The sequence below is a fragment of the Anomaloglossus baeobatrachus genome, chromosome 3, assembly GCF_048569485.1.
Source record: "Anomaloglossus baeobatrachus isolate aAnoBae1 chromosome 3, aAnoBae1.hap1, whole genome shotgun sequence".
NCBI classification, from domain to species: Eukaryota; Metazoa; Chordata; class Amphibia; order Anura; family Aromobatidae; genus Anomaloglossus; species Anomaloglossus baeobatrachus.
Window position 1 is genome coordinate 690,771,293 of NC_134355.1, and position 18,062 is coordinate 690,789,354.

Below are 18,062 nucleotides of genomic sequence, written 5' to 3' on the forward strand. Positions count from 1 at the left end.
GCGGATCCGATTGGCAAGCCATAACCAAACCTGGATTATAACTCTACATGGACTTCAGCATCGAATGCAAGGATTCGGCTGAGATATCAAGAACTACCTAAGGAAGGAATCCAGCTTGGGACAACCCAGTCATCTGAGTACAGGCTTTGCGGTCCTCACACAGCTTCCTAAATCTAGCGTTATTCCATTATCGGTGGGTGCCCGCCAAAAGCGGGGTGCTGCTGGATTGGAGTAAGCGGCCCTGGAACCTCTGAGGCACGGACATTCTAATCCCTGGTCAGCCAGCGGAAGGGTGAGACTCTGTTGCCTGTTACATTTTGTGGTTTTGCTGGTTATGTGTTATGTGCCGTTAATATTTTGGGGATCCAATAAAGTCTAATTATTGTGGTTCCCTCACCCTGTGTTGTCTGAGTAGTGTTACGCCCACGGTTAAGGAGGCCGGCGTTCAGTTGGGATGAGCCCTGAGCCACGCTGTCTTTCTAAAGGCAGCTGGGCCAGCAGACGAGAGAACCCACTGACCCCCGTGTCCCCACAGGAGAGCACCCACTGATCCCCGTGTCTCCACAGAGAGCACCCACTGACCCCCCCGTGTTTCCACAGGAGAGCACCCACTGACCCCCGTGTCTCCACAGGAGAGCACCCACTGACCCCCGTGTCTCCACAGGAGAGCACCCACTGACCCCCGTGTCTCCACAGGAGAGCGCCCACTGACCCCCGTGTCTCCGCAGGAGAGCACCCACTGACCCCCGTGTCTCCACAGGAGAGCACCCACTGACCCCCGTGTCTCCACAGGAGAGCACCCACTGACCCCCGTGTCTCCACAGGAGAGCGCCCACTGACCCCCGTGTCTCCACAGGAGAGCACCCACTGAGCCCCGTGTCTCCACAGGAGAGCACCCACTGACCCCCATGTCTCCACAGGAGAGCACCCATTGACCCACACTCGGGTGATTCCGTCTGGACTCGGGCCCGTACTGTAACTGGCACATGACCCATCGTTTGCCGCTGTCTATGGACATTGTGTTACGGACAGTCTGAGGGTGGCATCTGCCATCTTTATGACTGGGTCCTCTTGCTTCATGCTGGGGTAGTAGTAGTGCACCTTGGCATCTGATGGGGACTCCTGGTTGGCTGTGGCGTTCTGGCACCTGTCCGGCTGATCCTTTGTACACCGGCGCTTAGACTTTTGCAATTTATGTTAATGGTGTAAGAATAGCAGATGAGACCCTAACTCTGTGACTGTTTCCTCGCAGGGGAGTACGTGGACGGGGTCAGCGACCAGGATGTCATCCTCATTCACTCCTGCCGACAATGGACGACGGTGACGGCGCACAGCCTGGAGGAGGGGCACTACGTCATCGGGCCGAAGATTGACATACCGCTGCAGTACCCAGGTACCGCGTCCATCTGGTCCCATTCTTAGATATACTATGGAGGATGAGTAGTGACTGCCGCCCCCCTGGCTGTCCCACCATTATTCGTCCTGGCACTTTATCTGGCTATGGGGCATTTGGGCACTGATGCGGTGAGGCACCTTCACCCTCTGCATTACTCTCATTTGTCCTTGGCTTTGAGGGTCTGTAGACCCCGCTCCCTGCTCTCTGCCACTTTACGTTCTGATTCTCGGCACAGGAAGCGCCGCGGTGACAGCAGCGCCAGCTCCGGTGACAGTAATCACAGGCTCCGCCAGGCACTCGGCACAGACGCCCCCCATAATTACACCTTCCAGCTGTGACATAATCACAATCAGATTATTGCTGTTAATCTTCTTCCCAGGAGACGGGTTTATGTTGGAGAAACAGAACGGGAAGAGTCGTTGGCGCCGCGGCCATAAATGTGACGTTCCCCATAATTCTCATTCACTGAGCGCAATACCGGCCCGGTGACTACTCTGAATCCAGCATATCCCCCCTCTCTGTCACATCTCCGTGCCGTCCTCATCCCTCTCCACGGCCTGAGCATTGTCCTGCAGCTTTTGTGTTTATATGTGAATACAGGAAACAGAGAATGAGCAGGGGCGGGGCATGAGGCGTGGACATCTGGTCAGCCCCTCCCATGCTCAAGAAGCAGCCATACAGGATGTATGTCTGTCATTTTGTCCTTCCTATGAGGCACCTGCTGTATTTATCATTTAATATACAAATCCAGACCTCTCAATTCAGTGTACATACTACAGTTATGAGGGAGCCATTGGATAGAGAAGGTCCAAACATGGCTGGTTATATCTCAGTTAGGGGGTGGAAGAGGTCCCAGGCAAATGGGATGGCAGAGGTATCTGGCAAAGGGGCAGGAGAGGCATCTGGCGAAGGTGGCGGGAAAGGTCCCAGGCGAAGGGGGCGGGAGAGGCATCGGGCAAAGGGACGGGAGAGGCTTCTTGCCGAAGGGACGTGAGAGACTTCTTGCCGAAGGGACGGGAGAGGCTTCTTGCCGAAGGGACGTGAGAGACTTCTTGCCGAAGGGACGGGAGAGGCTTCTTGCCGAAGGGACGTGAGAGACTTCTTGCCGAAGGGACGGGAGAGGCTTCTTGCCGAAGGGACGGGAGAGGCTTCTTGCCGAAGGAACGGGAGAGGCTTCTTGCCGAAGGGACGGAAGAGGCTTCTTGCCGAAGGGACGGCAGGGGCTTTTGGCGAAGGGACGGAAGAGGCTTTTGGCGAAGGGACGGGAGAGGCTTTTGGCGAAGGGACGGGAGAGGCTTTTGGCGAAGGGACGGGAGAGACTTTTGGCGAAGGGACGGGAGAGGCTTCTTGCCAAGGGATGGGAGAGGCTTCTTGCCAAGGGATGGGAGAGGCTTCTTGCCGAAGGAACGGGAGAGGCTTCTTGCCGAAGGAACGGGAGAGGCTTCTTGGCGAAGGGATGGGAGAGGCTTCTTGGTGAAGGGACGGGAGAGGCTTCTTGCCAAGGGACGGTAGAGGCTTCTTGCCAAGGGACGGGAGAGGCTTCTTGCCGAAGGAACGGGAGAGGCTTCTTGGCGAACGGATGGGAGAGGCTTCTTGGCGAAGGGACGGGAGAGGCTTTTGGCGAATGGGCGGGAGAGGCTTTTGGCGAAGGGACGGGAGAGGCTTTTGGCGAAGGGACGGGAGAGGCTTTTGGCAAAGGGACGGGAGAGACTTTTGGCGAAGGGACGGGAGAGGCTTCTTGCCAAGGGATGGGAGAGGCTTCTTGCCAAGGGATGGGAGAGGCTTCTTGCCGAAGGAACGGGAGAGGCTTCTTGCCGAAGGAACGGGAGAGGCTTCTTGGCGAAGGGATGGGAGAGGCTTCTTGGTGAAGGGACGGGAGAGGCTTCTTGCCAAGGGACGGTAGAGGCTTCTTGCCAAGGGACGGGAGAGGCTTCTTGCCGAAGGAACGGGAGAGGCTTCTTGGCGAACGGATGGGAGAGGCTTCTTGGCGAAGGGACGGGAGAGGCTTTTGGCGAATGGGCGGGAGAGGCTTCTGGAGAAGGGACGGGAGAGGCTTCTGGTGAAGGCACGAGTCTTCTGGTGAAGGGGACTGAAGGGGCCCTGGGCAAAGTGAACTGGAAGGCCCCGGGCAAAAGGAACGGGAGGGAGATGCCTCAGGCGAAGAGGATGGGAGACGTCCCTTGCAAAGGTGACAGGAGAGGTGCCAGGCAGGAAGTAGAGGAGACGTCCTGGGCAGAGGGTATGGGAGAGGCCTCAGGCAGAGGGTACGTGACAGGCACCGGGATGGGAGAGGCCTCGGGCAGAGGGTACGGGACAGGCACCGGGATGGGAGAGGCCTCGGGCAGAGGGTACGGGACAGGCACCGGGATGGGAGAGGCCTCGGGCAGAGGGTACCTTAGGGGTCCTTGACGAAGAGAATTGGAAAGGCCCTGAGTGGAGAGTACGGGAGGGGTACCGAGTGGAGGGAAACAAACAAGAATTATGTCTGGGACTCGCATATTACTGACGTGTCCGTAGCCGCGTTCTGCAGTTTGTCCCCGCCCGATGGGTCATCAATATTTGAGCCTCGGGAGCTCCTTACTGTATATTATTAGAGGGAATAATGGAAGGTTACACAATGAGTCAGGGAGCAGGAGCGATGCTATCCGTGTCTCCATGTGTAGGGAGAATCACGTCCTCTGGTCCCTTTAAGAAGTAGTTCCCTTTATAGCGGCAAAACAGTAGCCTCCGATATTAACCGCAAAACCCCAGGAAGAGGCGATGTGAGGCTGCCGGCCTCCGTTGTGTGGACTCATCGCTTTCTGAGGATTAGGGTTACTTAGCCGGTATCGCTGTCTGCGCAGCGGCCGCTCTGAGATCATCCCATTGAGCGGGGACTTAATGAGGCTTCTTAGAGTATTTCATTCTGACATTGATTCACCCTCATGAATTACTAATGTGAATTGTATCCTGAGCGGGACGTGCTGTGCTCTGCGAGGCCGCGACCAGGAGGACGTGTTAACCTCACCCATCTCCATTCATAAAGTTCCAGCCGCACACACAGCCCTGCGCTACAGACCCCGGCGCCAACATGGAATCTGGAACCCCGAGAGCTACAAATATATACCGTATACATGTCCCCCGCCGCCCAAAATCTACAGAACATCAAACCTTCTACTCCAGTCACATCCAGAGCTGCAGAGAGCAGGCACCTCTACTGCAAGAACGGGGACCCATGGAGTGAGGAGCATGGGGTCCAGGCTCTGGTGCTGGATTATACACCGTCCCCCAAATCCACTGATATCACAGCAGCTACCATAGAGAGTCACCAAGGTCATCAACACCCACCCGAGATCCCCTGAGGTCACCGGAACCCCCATAGAGATTCCCAGAGGTCACCATCACTCACCAGGGATTCCTTGAGGTCACCTGCACCCACCATAGAGATCCACCAAGGTCACCAACTCCCATCATAGAGATCCCCAAAGGTCACCAACACCCACCAGGGATCCCCTGAGGTCACCGGTACACACCATAAAGATCCCCAGAGGTCACCATCACTCACCAGGGATTCCCTGAGGTCACCTGCACCCACCATAGAGATCCACCAAGATCACAAACACCCAACAGGAATCCCCTGAGGTCACTGATACCCACCATAGAAATCCCCAGGTCACCAGCAGCTACAATAGACATGCACAAAGGTCACCAACTCCTTCCAGGGATCCCCTGAGGTCACCTGCACCCACCACAGAAATCCCCCAAGGTCACCAGCACCTACTATAGAGATCCACCAAGGTCATGAACACCCACCACGAATCCCCTGAGGTCCCCGGTACCAACCATAAAGATCCCTATAGGACACCAGCACCCACAATAGAGATCTACCAAGGTCACCAACACCCAACAGGGATCCCCTGAGGTCACCGGCACCCACCATAGAGATCCACCATGGTCACCGGCACCCACCATAAAGATCCACCAAGGTAACCAACACCCACCAGGGATCCCCTGAGGTCACTGTCACCCAACAGAGATCCACTGAGTCATCTGCACCCACCATAGAGATCTTCTGAGGTCCTTGGCACCCACCATAGAGATCCTCTAATATTAACAGCCCCCACTACAAGGATCCAGTGGTAACAATAGACCCCAGCACATCTTTCTGCCCTTGTTTGTTACAATGTATCAGTCCCCGTGTTATTAGCCTCTCAGGGACTGTGTGGATTGGATACAATGGTCACTCGCTCTGTATCTGTCAGATGTGGATTTCGGCCTCTGGACCGGTTTGTGTCCATTCAGAGGTTTTGATCATAGTGATGAATGGATCATGATGCCGGTGATAAGATCTCCAATCTATCATCCATTGCTGAAGCTTTCTATAATGGGGGTTGTAGTGCTCGTCCTGGATGCGGCAGTCCCTGTGGGGTCCGATGTCCCTGAGTCTGCAGAGCGGAGGCTCTTTACGTGTCCCTTACACTGGAGGATCCCGGGTCTTCCGGGAAGGCAAAGTGCAGCCATTCAGAGGATGTGAGCGCAGAAAAATCCAATATTTACTCCGGAAGGAAGACAGATGATAGCCGGGATTATAACCGGATCCCCAGGGGAGGGCGCCGGATAATTGCTGGAGCAGGTAAAGCCATGGGGGAGGGGAAGGGTCGCAGAAGAAGCCCATGCAATCCAGGGAGGGGACACATTGCATCAGTGCAATCCTGGGAGGGGGCACATTACATCACTGCAATCCAGGGAGGGGGCACATTACATCACTGCAATCCAGGGAGGGGGCACATTACATCACTGCAATCCAGGGAGGGGGCACATTGCATCAGTGCAATCCTGGGAGGGGGCACATTACATCACTGCAATCCAGGGAGGGGGCACATTGCATCACTGCAATCCAGGGAGGGGGCACATTACATCACTGCAATCCAGGGAGGGGGCACATTACATCACTGCAATCCAGGGAGGGGGCACATTACATCACTGCAATCCAGGGAGGGGGCACATTACATCACTGCAATCCAGGGAGGGGGCACATTGCATCACTGCAATCCAGGGAGGGGGCACATTACATCACTGCAATCCAGGGAGGGGGCACATTACATCACTGCAATCCAGGGAGGGGGCACATTACATCACTGCAATCCAGAGAGGGGGCACATTGCATCACTGCAATCCAGGGAGGGGGCACATTGCATCAATGCAATCCAGGGAGGGGGCACATTACATCACTGCAATCCAGGGAGGGGGCACATTACATCACTGCAATCCAGGGAGGGGGCACATTGCATCAATGCAATCCAGGGAGGGGGCACACACTGATAGAGTATGTCCGGAGCCTCCAGAATGGGGCACAGTGATGGTGGGAGACGCCAGCCGTCATCCAGGGAGGGGGGACATTAAATCAGTGGCTCCGGTCATCAGCAAACAGTGATGGAGAATGTCCGGAGCCTCCAGAATGTGGCACTGATATAATGTGCCCCCTCCCTGGATGAAGGCCGGCATCTCCTGCCATCGCTGCGCCACATTCTGGAGGCTCCGGACGTTCTCCATCAGTGTGTGCTGATGACCGGAGCCACTGATACAATGGCGGGAGACGCCGGCCGTCATCCAGGACCCATGTGCTTATTCAGGGTATAATCGGGGTCATTACTCCCATTAGGGTTTGGAGCATTCTCAGCTGAGTGACCCCTGACCTCCACGTGATTGATTGACACTTATAACCAGTCAATGGTGCAACGTTCCTGGGCTCCAATGCAAGATCTATACCAGAACCAACTACCATGTGGCATTTACAACATTGGTGGCTTCTCATGTGGCAGAGGAGCCATTGCGCCCCTTATACCACCTCCAGTGGTACATCACCCATCAGCTTATGTCCCATTAGAACATTGCGCCCTCTACAGGTCTCACATTGAAATGATGCCGTGCACTGTGCACCAGCAGATGGCGACCATCATCTGGCCCGGAGTCAGTTGGCACCGGATTTTGCCATATCCGTGTCCCCGATACAGTCAGCACAAAGCGCCACATGGTCCGAATCACAGTAATTAATCGCAGCTCCTTTAGCAGCGCCTGACTCAATGGCTGCCTATTAATTACCTTCCACCAGTTACGAGCTCTGGGCCTCCTCGTTGCTTGTCAACCACTGAGCACAGGAAGAGTTATATAATTAGTGAAAATTCATCTGTGGGTGGAAGCGAATCGATGCCATGGAAGTCGGGAGCGAGTGGTGTACTGCGCCTTCCGGGCATCGCACCAGTGCTCGCAGCAGCTTCACCGGCCATACATGGCGCTCAAACATCACTGTGGGCATCACTAGTGCTGCGGCATCGCAGCAGTGCTCGCAGCACCTTCACCGGCCATACATGGCGCTCAAACATCACTGTGGGCATCACTAGTGCTGCGGCATCGCGTACCTGTGATTAGTACTGTCCTATAGACCACTGTGGCCGTCACATTCCTTTTATTTCTCTCTGTGGTTGGCAAATCTTGCAACTTTACAATTAAGCCTTCATTACTGGGTGACCTGTGGGGCCGCTGTGCGCCCACTAAGTGACCCCAATGATTACATAGTCTATTTTCAAGACATTGTCTTGGCCTTGGGGATCATTATTGACTTTGAAGTTGTGACCAGAGTAAGCAGGGGTGGGCCTAGTGTGTGGCCAGACTTTGGGGTGGAGTCAAGGTAATCAGGGGATGGACTAGGGTGTGGCTAGGGTAAGCAGGGGTGTGTTTAGGGTGAAGCTAAGGTAAGCAGGGGTGAGGACAGGCTGTGGCTCACATCTAGAAAGTGATCAGACACATGTAATTTCATGTGGCAGGGGGTCTTAGGAGGGACATCTTTAGACACATGTACCCCTAAATGTGTTTTAATCTGTGCTGTTAGCTGCTATCCTGCTGTACACATAGTCTGATACCCGCACTCCTCCCTCCTGGTCGTCAGATCTGCCTCACAGCTGAGCGTTTGCTACAATTGTATCTGCTCCTATACCTTGTTGTCTAATCAGGACTTGGAAGATACACTGTAACAAATCCTCAGCTGTGTGAAATGATCCCCGGCTGTAAGGAGAAATCCTGAAATTGTCAGATGTGTCCCCCTCCATCCTTCTTTTTCTGCTTTTTTTGCTGTACACATCGTCATTTTAGGCATCTTTACAATTGTGCTCGGGGCTTTTTCTCCATTTTCGGGTTATTTAGTTCGCTCTTTTTTTCGCTCTGCGCTAGATCACGTGGCCGAGGTTTGTTTTCCGCAAATTCACTTTTTATTCTATTTAAGACTTTTTAAAATGTTGCAAATTTTTGTTCCATTGTTTTCTCGGTCCCTCGTGGAAAAGAAAATGTTCGTTTTCTGCCCGGGCGAATGTAAATGTCCAATATTTTACCCAAAATAGAGAAAAATAGGAAAAATGCAAAAAAATATAAGCGTCTCTGCATTTGCACCAAATTCTCAAAACACAAATTTGGCACAAAATCCGGCCAGAAATCAGGTCTGTTGGAAATCTGCAGAGCGTTTCCATCTGCAGAGCGTTTCTATCTGCAGAGCGTTTCCATCTGCAGAGCGTTTCTATCCGCAGAGCGTTTCCATCCGCAGAGCGTTTCCATCTGCAGAGCGTTTTCATCTGCAGAGCGTTTCCATCTGCAGAGCGTTTCCATCTGCAGAGCGTTTTCATCTGCAGAGCGTTTCCATCTGCAGAGCGTTTCCATCTGCAGAGCGTTTCTATCTGCAGAGCGTTTCCATCATCTGCAGAGCGTTTCCATCTGCAGAGCATTTTCATCTGCAGAGCGTTTTCATCTGCAGAGCGTTTCTATCTGCAGAGCGTTTCCATCTGCAGAGCATTTTCATCTGCAGAGCGTTTTCATCTGCAGAGCGTTTCTATCTGCAGAGCGTTTCCATCATCTGCAGAGTGTTTCCATCTGCAGAGCATTTTCATCTGCAGAGCGTTTTCATCTGCAGAGCGTTTCTATCTGCAGAGCGTTTCCATCTGCAGAGCGTTTCTATCTGCAGAGCGTTTCTATCTACAGAGCGTTTCCATCTGCAGAGCGTTTCCATCTGTAGAGCCTTTCTATCTGCAGAGCGTTTCCATCTGCAGAGCGTTTCCATCTGTAGAGCGTTTCCATCTGCAGAGCGTTTCTATCTGCAGAGCGTTTCCATCATCTGCAGAGTGTTTCCATCTGCAGAGCGTTTTCATCTGTAGAGCCTTTCTATCTGCAGAGCGTTTCCATCTGCAGAGCGTTTCCATCTGTAGAGCCTTTCTATCTGCAGAGCGTTTCCATCTGCAGAGCGTTTCTATCTGCAGAGCGTTTCCATCTGCAGAGCGTTTCTATCTGCAGAGCGTTTCTATCTGCAGAGCGTTTCTATCTGCAGAGCGTTTCTATCTGCAGAGCGTTTCCATCTGCAGAGCGTTTCTATCTGCAGAGCGTTTCCATCTGCAGAGCGTTTCTATCTGCAGAGCGTTTCTATCTGCAGAGCGTTTCTATCTGCAGAGCGTTTCCATCTGCAGAGCGTTTCCATCTGCAGAGCGTTTCCATCTGCAGAGCGTTTCCATCTGCAGAGCGTTTCCATCTGCAGAGCGTTTCCATCTGCAGAGCCTTTCTATCTGTAGAGCCTTTCTATCTGCAGAGCGTTTCCATCTGCAGAGCGTTTCCATCTGCAGAGCGTTTCCATCTGCAGAGCGTTTCCATCTGCAGAGCGTTTCCATCTGCAGAGCGTTTCCATCTGCAGAGCGTTTCCATCTGCAGAGCGTTTCCATCTGCAGAGCGTTTCCATCTGCAGAGCCTTTCTATCTGCAGAGCGTTTCCATCTGCAGAGCGTTTCCATCTGCAGAGCGTTTCCATCTGCAGAGCGTTTCCATCTGCAGAGCGTTTCCATCTGCAGAGCGTTTCTATCTGCAGAGCGTTTCCATCTGCAGAGCGTTTCTATCTGCAGAGCGTTTCTATCTGCAGAGCGTTTCTATCTGCAGAGCGTTTCCATCTGCAGAGCGTTTCCATCTGCAGAGCGTTTCCATCTGCAGAGCGTTTCCATCTGCAGAGCGTTTCCATCTGCAGAGCGTTTCCATCTGCAGAGCTTTTCCATCTGCAGAGCGTTTCCATCTGCAGAGCGTTTCCATCTGCTGAGCGTTTCTTTCTTGGACTGATACTTGCTGGGAATCGTCCGGTCCCTGTTTACTTCTAACATCTCCCAGGACCAGGACTGTCAGGAGGAACCAGAATAATTCACCGCCCAACAAGACCACTACTTATTGTAGAATAAATCCTCCGTAGTTAACCCTTTCACCACCAGGGAGCGTTTTGCTTGTTGCCCTAGGCCCCACTTTCTCTGTGCGTGCCTCAGCCTCTTCCTTTATTACGGGGGCCCCATCTGTTCAGAGCTGGGATCCGGGGGGTTTTACTCGTCCAAGTCATCAATAGTGAATGAAGAGCTGATAAATAAGTCATGACGAGGGGAACGTGCTGCGGAAGCTGAGCCCAAACATATGGAGGAGGAGCCCCCTGCTGGAGACCACCATAGACTGTCACAGTAAAGGGGCCGCAGTATGAGGCAACACTAACAACCCCAATACAAATATATGAAGGTAAAGCCCCCTGCAGGAGACCACCATAGACTCACACCACACAGGGGGTCCTGGGAATGGAAGGGCGGATACGGACCCTAAGCACCATGCTGACTGTATGGAGGCAACAAGAGCCCCCTGCTGGACATCATGGCACTGCACACTACTGGGGCTCTAGGTTTGGGGTGCACTGTCCACAATCCATTCAGAGGCTGTAATGGCGGCCATAGTAATGGTCCCTCAGATGAACTAATTAGAAACGAATGGTTTCTTCTACTTGGAGTTTTTGGGGGATATTCATTGATAAGTGCGGATTGAGGTCCCCTTTACTCATACCCCTCTGTGCGGATTGAGGTCCCCTTTACTCATACCCCTATGTGCGGATTGAGGTCCCCTTTACTCATACCCCTCTGTGCGGATTGAGGTCCCCTTTACTCACACCCCTATGTGCGGATTGAGGTCCCCTTTACTCACACCCCTCTGTGCGGATTGAGGTCCCCTTTACTCATACCCCTATGTGCGGATTGAGGTGCCCTTTACTCATACCCCTATGTGCGGATTGAGGTCCCCTTTACTCATACCCCTCTGTGCGGATTGAGGTGCCCTTTACTCATACCCCTCTGTGCGGATTGAGGTCCCCTTTACTCACACCCCTATGTGCGGATTGAGGTCCCCTTTACTCACACCCCTCTGTGCGGATTGAGGTCCCCTTTACTCACACCCCTCTGTGCGGATTGAGGTCCCCTTTACTCATACCCCTATGTGCGGATTGAGGTCCCCTTTACTCATACCCCTATGTACGGATTGAGGTCCCCTTTACTCATACCCCTCTGTGCGGATTGAGGTCCCCTTTACTCACACCCCTCTGTGCGGATTGAGGTCCCCTTTACTCATACCCCTATGTACGGATTGAGGTCCCCTTTACTCATACCCCTATGTGCGGATTGAGGTCCCCTTTACTCACACCCCTCTGTGCGGATTGAGGTCCCCTTTACTCACACCCCTCTGTGCGGATTGAGGTCCCCTTTACTCATACCCCTATGTGCGGATTGAGGTCCCCTTTACTCATACCCCTATGTACGGATTGAGGTCCCCTTTACTCATACCCCTCTGTGCGGATTGAGGTCCCCTTTACTCACACCCCTCTGTGCGGATTGAGGTCCCCTTTACTCATACCCATATGTGCGGATTGAGGTCCCCTTTACTCATACCCCTATGTACGGATTGAGGTCCCCTTTACTCATACCCCTCTGTGCGGATTGAGGTCCCCTTTACTCATTCCCCTATGTGCGGATTGAGGTCCCCTTTACTCATACCCCTATGTGCGGATTGAGGTCCCCTTTACTCACACCCCTCTGTGCGGATTGAGGTCCTTTTATACTCATACCCATATGTGCGGATTGAGGTCCCCTTTACTCATACCCCTATGTACGGATTGAGGTCCCCTTTACTCATACCCCTATGTGCGGATTGAGGTCCCCTTTACTCATACCCCTATGTGCGGATTGAGGTCCTTTTATACTCATACCCCTATGTGCGGATTGAGGTCCCCTTTACTCATTCCCCTATGTGCGGATTGAGGTCCCCTTTACTCATACCCCTATGTGCGGATTGAGGTCCCCTTTACTCATACCCCGCCACTTACACTCAGTATATGTTTTGCCCTCTAGATGCCTTGAGAGGGTAGGTCAATGATTAAACTGGGGCAGATGGTGGCCAATCTAAATACTAAAGGTCGGCCTTCCTGATTGACTCCATCACTGTATACAACGGGATAGATAGTCCGGCCCTGAGGGCTCGGCCATGCCTCCCTGCAGGATAGTCCGGGCTGTGACCATACACAGGATGCACGGCTCTGAGGGCTCGGCCATGCCTCCCTGCAGGATAGTCCAGGATGTGACCATACACAGGGTGCACGGCTCTGAGGGCTCGGCCATGCCTCCCTGCAGGATAGTCCAGGATGTGACCATATACAGGATGCACGGCTCTGAGGGCTCGGCCATGCCTTCCTGCAGGATAGTCCGAGCTGTGACCATACACAGGATGCACGGCTCTGAGGGCTCAGCCATGCCTTCCTGCAGGATAGTCCGGACTGTGACCATACACAGGATGCACGGCTCTGAGGGCTCGGCCATGCCTTCCTGCAGGATAGTCCGGACTGTGACCATACACAGGGTGCACGGCTCTGAGGGCTCGGCCATGCCTCCCTGCAGGATAGTCCGGACTGTGACCATACACAGGATGCACGGCTCTGAGGGCTCGGCCATGCCTTCCTGCAGGATAGTCCGAGCTGTGACCATACACAGGATGCACGGCTCTGAGGGCTCGGCCATGCCTCCCTGCAGGATAGTCCGGACTGTGACCATACACAGGGTGCACGGCTCTGAGGGCTCGGCCATGCCTCCCTGCAGGATAGTCCAGGCTGTGACCATACACAGGATGCACGGCTCTGAGGGCTCGGCCATGCCTCCCTGCAGGATAGTCCGAGCTGTGACCATACACAGGATGCACGGCTCTGAGGGCTCGGCCATGCCTCCCTGCAGGATAGTCCAGGCTGTGACCATACACTGGATGCACGGCTCTGAGGGCTCGGCCATGCCTCCCTGCAGGATAGTCCGAGCTGTGACCATACACAGGATGCACGGCTCTGAGGGCTCGGCCATGCCTCCCTGCAGGATAGTCCAGGCTGTGACCATACACAGGATGCACGGCTCTGAGGGCTCGGCCATGCCTCCCTGCAGGATAGTCCAGGCTGTGACCATATACAGGATGCACGGCTCTGAGGGCTCGGCCATGCCTCCCTGCAGGATAGTCCGAGCTGTGACCATACACAGGATGCACGGCTCTGAGGGCTCGGCCATGCCTCCCTGCAGGATAGTCCAGGCTGTGACCATACACAGGATGCACGGCTCTGAGGGCTCGGCCATGCCTCCCTGCAGGATAGTCCGAGCTGTGACCATACACAGGATGCACAGCCCTGAGGGCTCGGCCATGCCTTCCTGCAGGATAGTCCGGACTGTGACCATACACAGGATGCACGGCTCTGAGGGCTCGGCCATGCCTCCCTGCAGGATAGTCCGAGCTGTGACCATACACAGGATGCACGGCTCTGAGGGCTCGGCCATGCCTCCCTGCAGGATAGTCCGGACTGTGACCATACACAGGATGCACGGCTCTGAGGGCTCGGCCATGCCTTCCTGCAGGATAGTCCGAGCTGTGACCATACACAGGATGCACGGCTCTGAGGGCTCGGCCATGCCTCCCTGCAGGATAGCCCGGGCTGTGACCATACACAGGATGCACGGCTCTGAGGGCTCGGCCATGCCTCCCTGCAGGATAGCCCGGGCTGTGACCATACACAGGATGCACGGCTCTGAGGGCTCGGCCATGCCTCCCTGCAGGATAGTCCGGACTGTGACCATACACAGGATGCACGGCTCTGAGGGCTCGGCCATGCCTCCCTGCAGGATAGTCCGAGCTGTGACCATACACAGGATACACGGCTCTGAGGGCTCAGCCATGCCTCCCTGCAGGATAGTCCGGACTGTGACCATACACAGGATGCACGGCTCTGAGGGCTCGGCCATGCCTCCCTGCAGGATAGTCCGAGCTGTGACCATACACAGGATGCACGGCTCTGAGGGCTCAGCCATGCCTCCCTGCAGGATAGTCCAGGCTGTGACCATACACAGGATGCACGGCTCTGAGGGCTCGGCCATGCCTCCCTGCAGGATAGTCCGGGCTGTGACCATACACAGGATGCACGGCTCTGAGGGCTCGGCCATGCCTTCCTGCAGGATAGTCCGGGCTGTGACCATACACAGGATGCACGGCTCTGAGGGCTCAGCCATGCCTCCCTGCAGGATAGTCCGGGCTGTGACCATACACAGGATGCACGGCTCTGAGGGCTCGGCCATGCCTCCCTGCAGGATAGTCCGGGCTGTGACCATACACAGGATGCACGGCTCTGAGGGCTCGGCCATGCCTCCCTGCAGGATAGTCCAGGCTGTGACCATACACAGGATGCACGGCTCTGAGGGCTCAGCCATGCCTCCCTGCAGGATAGTCCAGGCTGTGACCATACACAGGATGCACGGCTCTGAGGGCTCGGCCATGCCTTCCTGCAGGATAGTCCGGGCTGTGACCATACACAGAATTGTCTACACTTGTACATTGCAGCAGACCTTCAGCTGTGATTGTGCAGCCCCTTCCCAGTATAGCACATAATAGTGTATCCTCATCATGTGTGGGTGTGTGGGGCGGCTCAGGAGCTGCATTATATGGCCGGCGCCTGCCCCTACCAGTGATTGCTGTCCTGAGCGATCGCTGCTGTTTAATGGCTGTTACATAATAGTTTATCCTGTTTTTTTCCTCAGTATATTGTATGGTAAAATAAACGGTGTAATTTAACACTACAAACCGTCCTGCACTATAACCTCTGATACGGCTGAGGACGGAAGGAAGAAAATGAAGAAAATCAAAAACCTAAAAACACCAAGATTCAGCGGCAGAAATCAGGGCTCAGCGTAATGGCTGACTGCTTCCCCGCCTGTACACGTAAGCTATAATGATTCCAGTCAATGACAGAAAGCAGAGATCCCACAAAGAAAACAGAAATTTAGGCCTCGTTTATTAAAACTGCAACTGTTGTCCATAGCAACCAATCAGAGCTCAGCTTTTATTTTTCCAGCTCAGTTTTAGAAATGAAAGCTGAGTGCTGATTGGTTGCTATGGTCAATACCAGCCGATTGTTTTCAAGTCTTGGCCTGTTTGCTAGGCCCCGGCTCATTGTCATGGTAACACAATATTTCATGAGCCAAGACTCTGGGCCTCCAGATAAATCTCATCTTCCATTATCAGCCCAGTCTTTGTGTCAGGAAAGAAAACATTTCACATCTAAATCAACACAAGTTGTAATGAGCCGGGGTCCATCATGGGTGTGAAGACTTTACAAGACTGGGATATGCCGCGAAGGGAGAGGCACAGAATGGAGACGACAGGGACGCTGTAACCAAGGAGAAAGCGGTCTCTAACTGCGAATATAATGACGATCTGGACAAATATCCAGCGAGGGTCATATAATACCATGACCATAGTGAGATGGGGCCACAGCTGTGCACACGAGGTGCCAATAACAAAAACCGAAATCATACGTCACAGCAATGAGGAAAGCAAATGTCTGACAGCGAGAATGTACACAGCGCTTATATACAATAATATAACTAATACTGCCCCTATATACAGGAATATAACTACTATAATACAGCCCCTATATATAAGAATCTAACTACTATAATACTGCCCCCTATATACAAGAATATAACTACTATAATACTGCCCCCTATGTACAATAATATAACTACTATAATACTGCCCCTATATACAAGAATATAACTACTATAATACTGCCCCTATATACAAGAATATAACTACTATAATACCGCCCCCTATATACAAGAATATAACTACTATAATACCGCCCCCTATATACAAGAATATAACTACTATAATACTGTCCCTATGTACAAGAATATAACTACTATAATACTGCTCCTATGTACAAGAATATAACTACTATAATACTGCTCCTATGTACAAGAATATAACTACTATAATACTGCTCCTATGTACAAGAATATAACTACTATAATACTGCTCCTATATACAAGAATATAACTACTATAATACTGCCCCTATGTACAAGAATATAACTACTATAATACTGCCCCTATATACAAGAATATAACTACTATAATACTGCTCCTATATACAAGAATAAAACTACTATAATACTGCCCCCTATGTACAAGAATATAACTACTATAATACTGCCCCTATGTACAGGAATATAACTACTATAATACTGCCCCTATGTACAGGAATATAACTACTATAATACTGCCCCTATATACAAGAATATAACTACTATAATACTGCCCCTATGTACAAGAATATAACTGCTATAAGGCTATGTGCACACGGTGCGTTTTTCTCGGCGTTCTTGCGCGTTTTTCGGGTGCGTTTTTGGCCTCAAAACTGCATGACTTTGCTTCCCCAGCAAAGTCTATGAGTTTTCATTTTTGCTGTCCCCACACAGCGTTTTTTTTCAGCTGCGTTTTTGTGGTGACCACAAAAACGCAGCATGTCAATTATTCCCGCGTTTTTCACTGCGCTTTTCATCCATTGAGTGCAATGGGATGTTGAAAGACGCAATGAGAAACGCAAATAGCTGCGTTTTGGTGCATTTTGAAGACCAAAAACGCAGCTATAAACGCAGGAGGTGGGTAGTAAAGTGACGTGTACAGGAAGAGGATTCCTTCTGTCAGTATATACAGAAGCGTGAATCCTCCCGGTACCGTCACCGCTGCGTCCACCTCCCGTCCTGTGCATGTATGCTGCCGTGCGGCGCCATGTACAGGCAGGAGGTGGAAGCGGCTGCGAAAACAAAAGTTCACAGTAGAAAAAAAAAAAAAGTTATACTCACCTGTCTGCAGACTCCCGGTGCCATGCCCGCTCCCATCTCCTCTCACGGTATCGCCACCCCCGCTCCGGCTGTGTGCAGACGGCCGGGAAAGCTCCGATGGATGCAGGACCTGGCGATGGATCACCTGATGCAGTCACCTGACGCATCAGCTGATCGAGTCTCGGGCTGACGCGGGCGCCCGGCCGGTATCAGCGGATGCGTCAGGAGACTTCATCCCTGATTACCGGCAGCTGCTGCAGCGATCGGACGGGATCAGACTCCTGCCCCATCGCTGCAGGAGCTGCCGGTAATCAGCACATAAGTGAGTATTATTTTTTGTTTTTCTTTTTCTACTGATGCATCTGCTGATTGTATAAAAGCCGATTATACAATCAGCTGATGTGTCATGTGATTCAGGCACTTGATCCTGACACATCATCTGATCGCTTTGCCTTCCAGCAAACCGATCAGATGATATTGGATCCGGATTGGACGGCGCGGGACCCTAACCCAGGATTACTGCGGAGGGGGGTTTCTTTATTTCAATAAAGATGGAGTCACTAATTGTGTTGTGTTTTATTTCTAATAAAAATATTTTTGTGTGTTGTGTTTTTTTTTTTATCTTTACTAGAAATTCATGGTGGCCATGTCTAATATTGGCGTGACACCA

General features: G+C 52.6%; 1 protein-coding gene across 1 annotated transcript in view; it reads left to right on the top strand.

The window, feature by feature from the left end:
- LOC142295780 (GRB2-associated and regulator of MAPK protein 2-like) overlaps window positions 1–18,062 on the top strand; it is an 83,882-nt gene that overhangs the window by 29,411 nt on the left and 36,409 nt on the right. Inside the window, exon 2 of the mRNA XM_075338869.1 lies at window positions 1,253–1,393. Coding sequence (XP_075194984.1) covers window positions 1,253–1,393 — 141 coding nt within the window. The remainder of the gene's footprint in view (window positions 1–1,252; window positions 1,394–18,062) is intronic.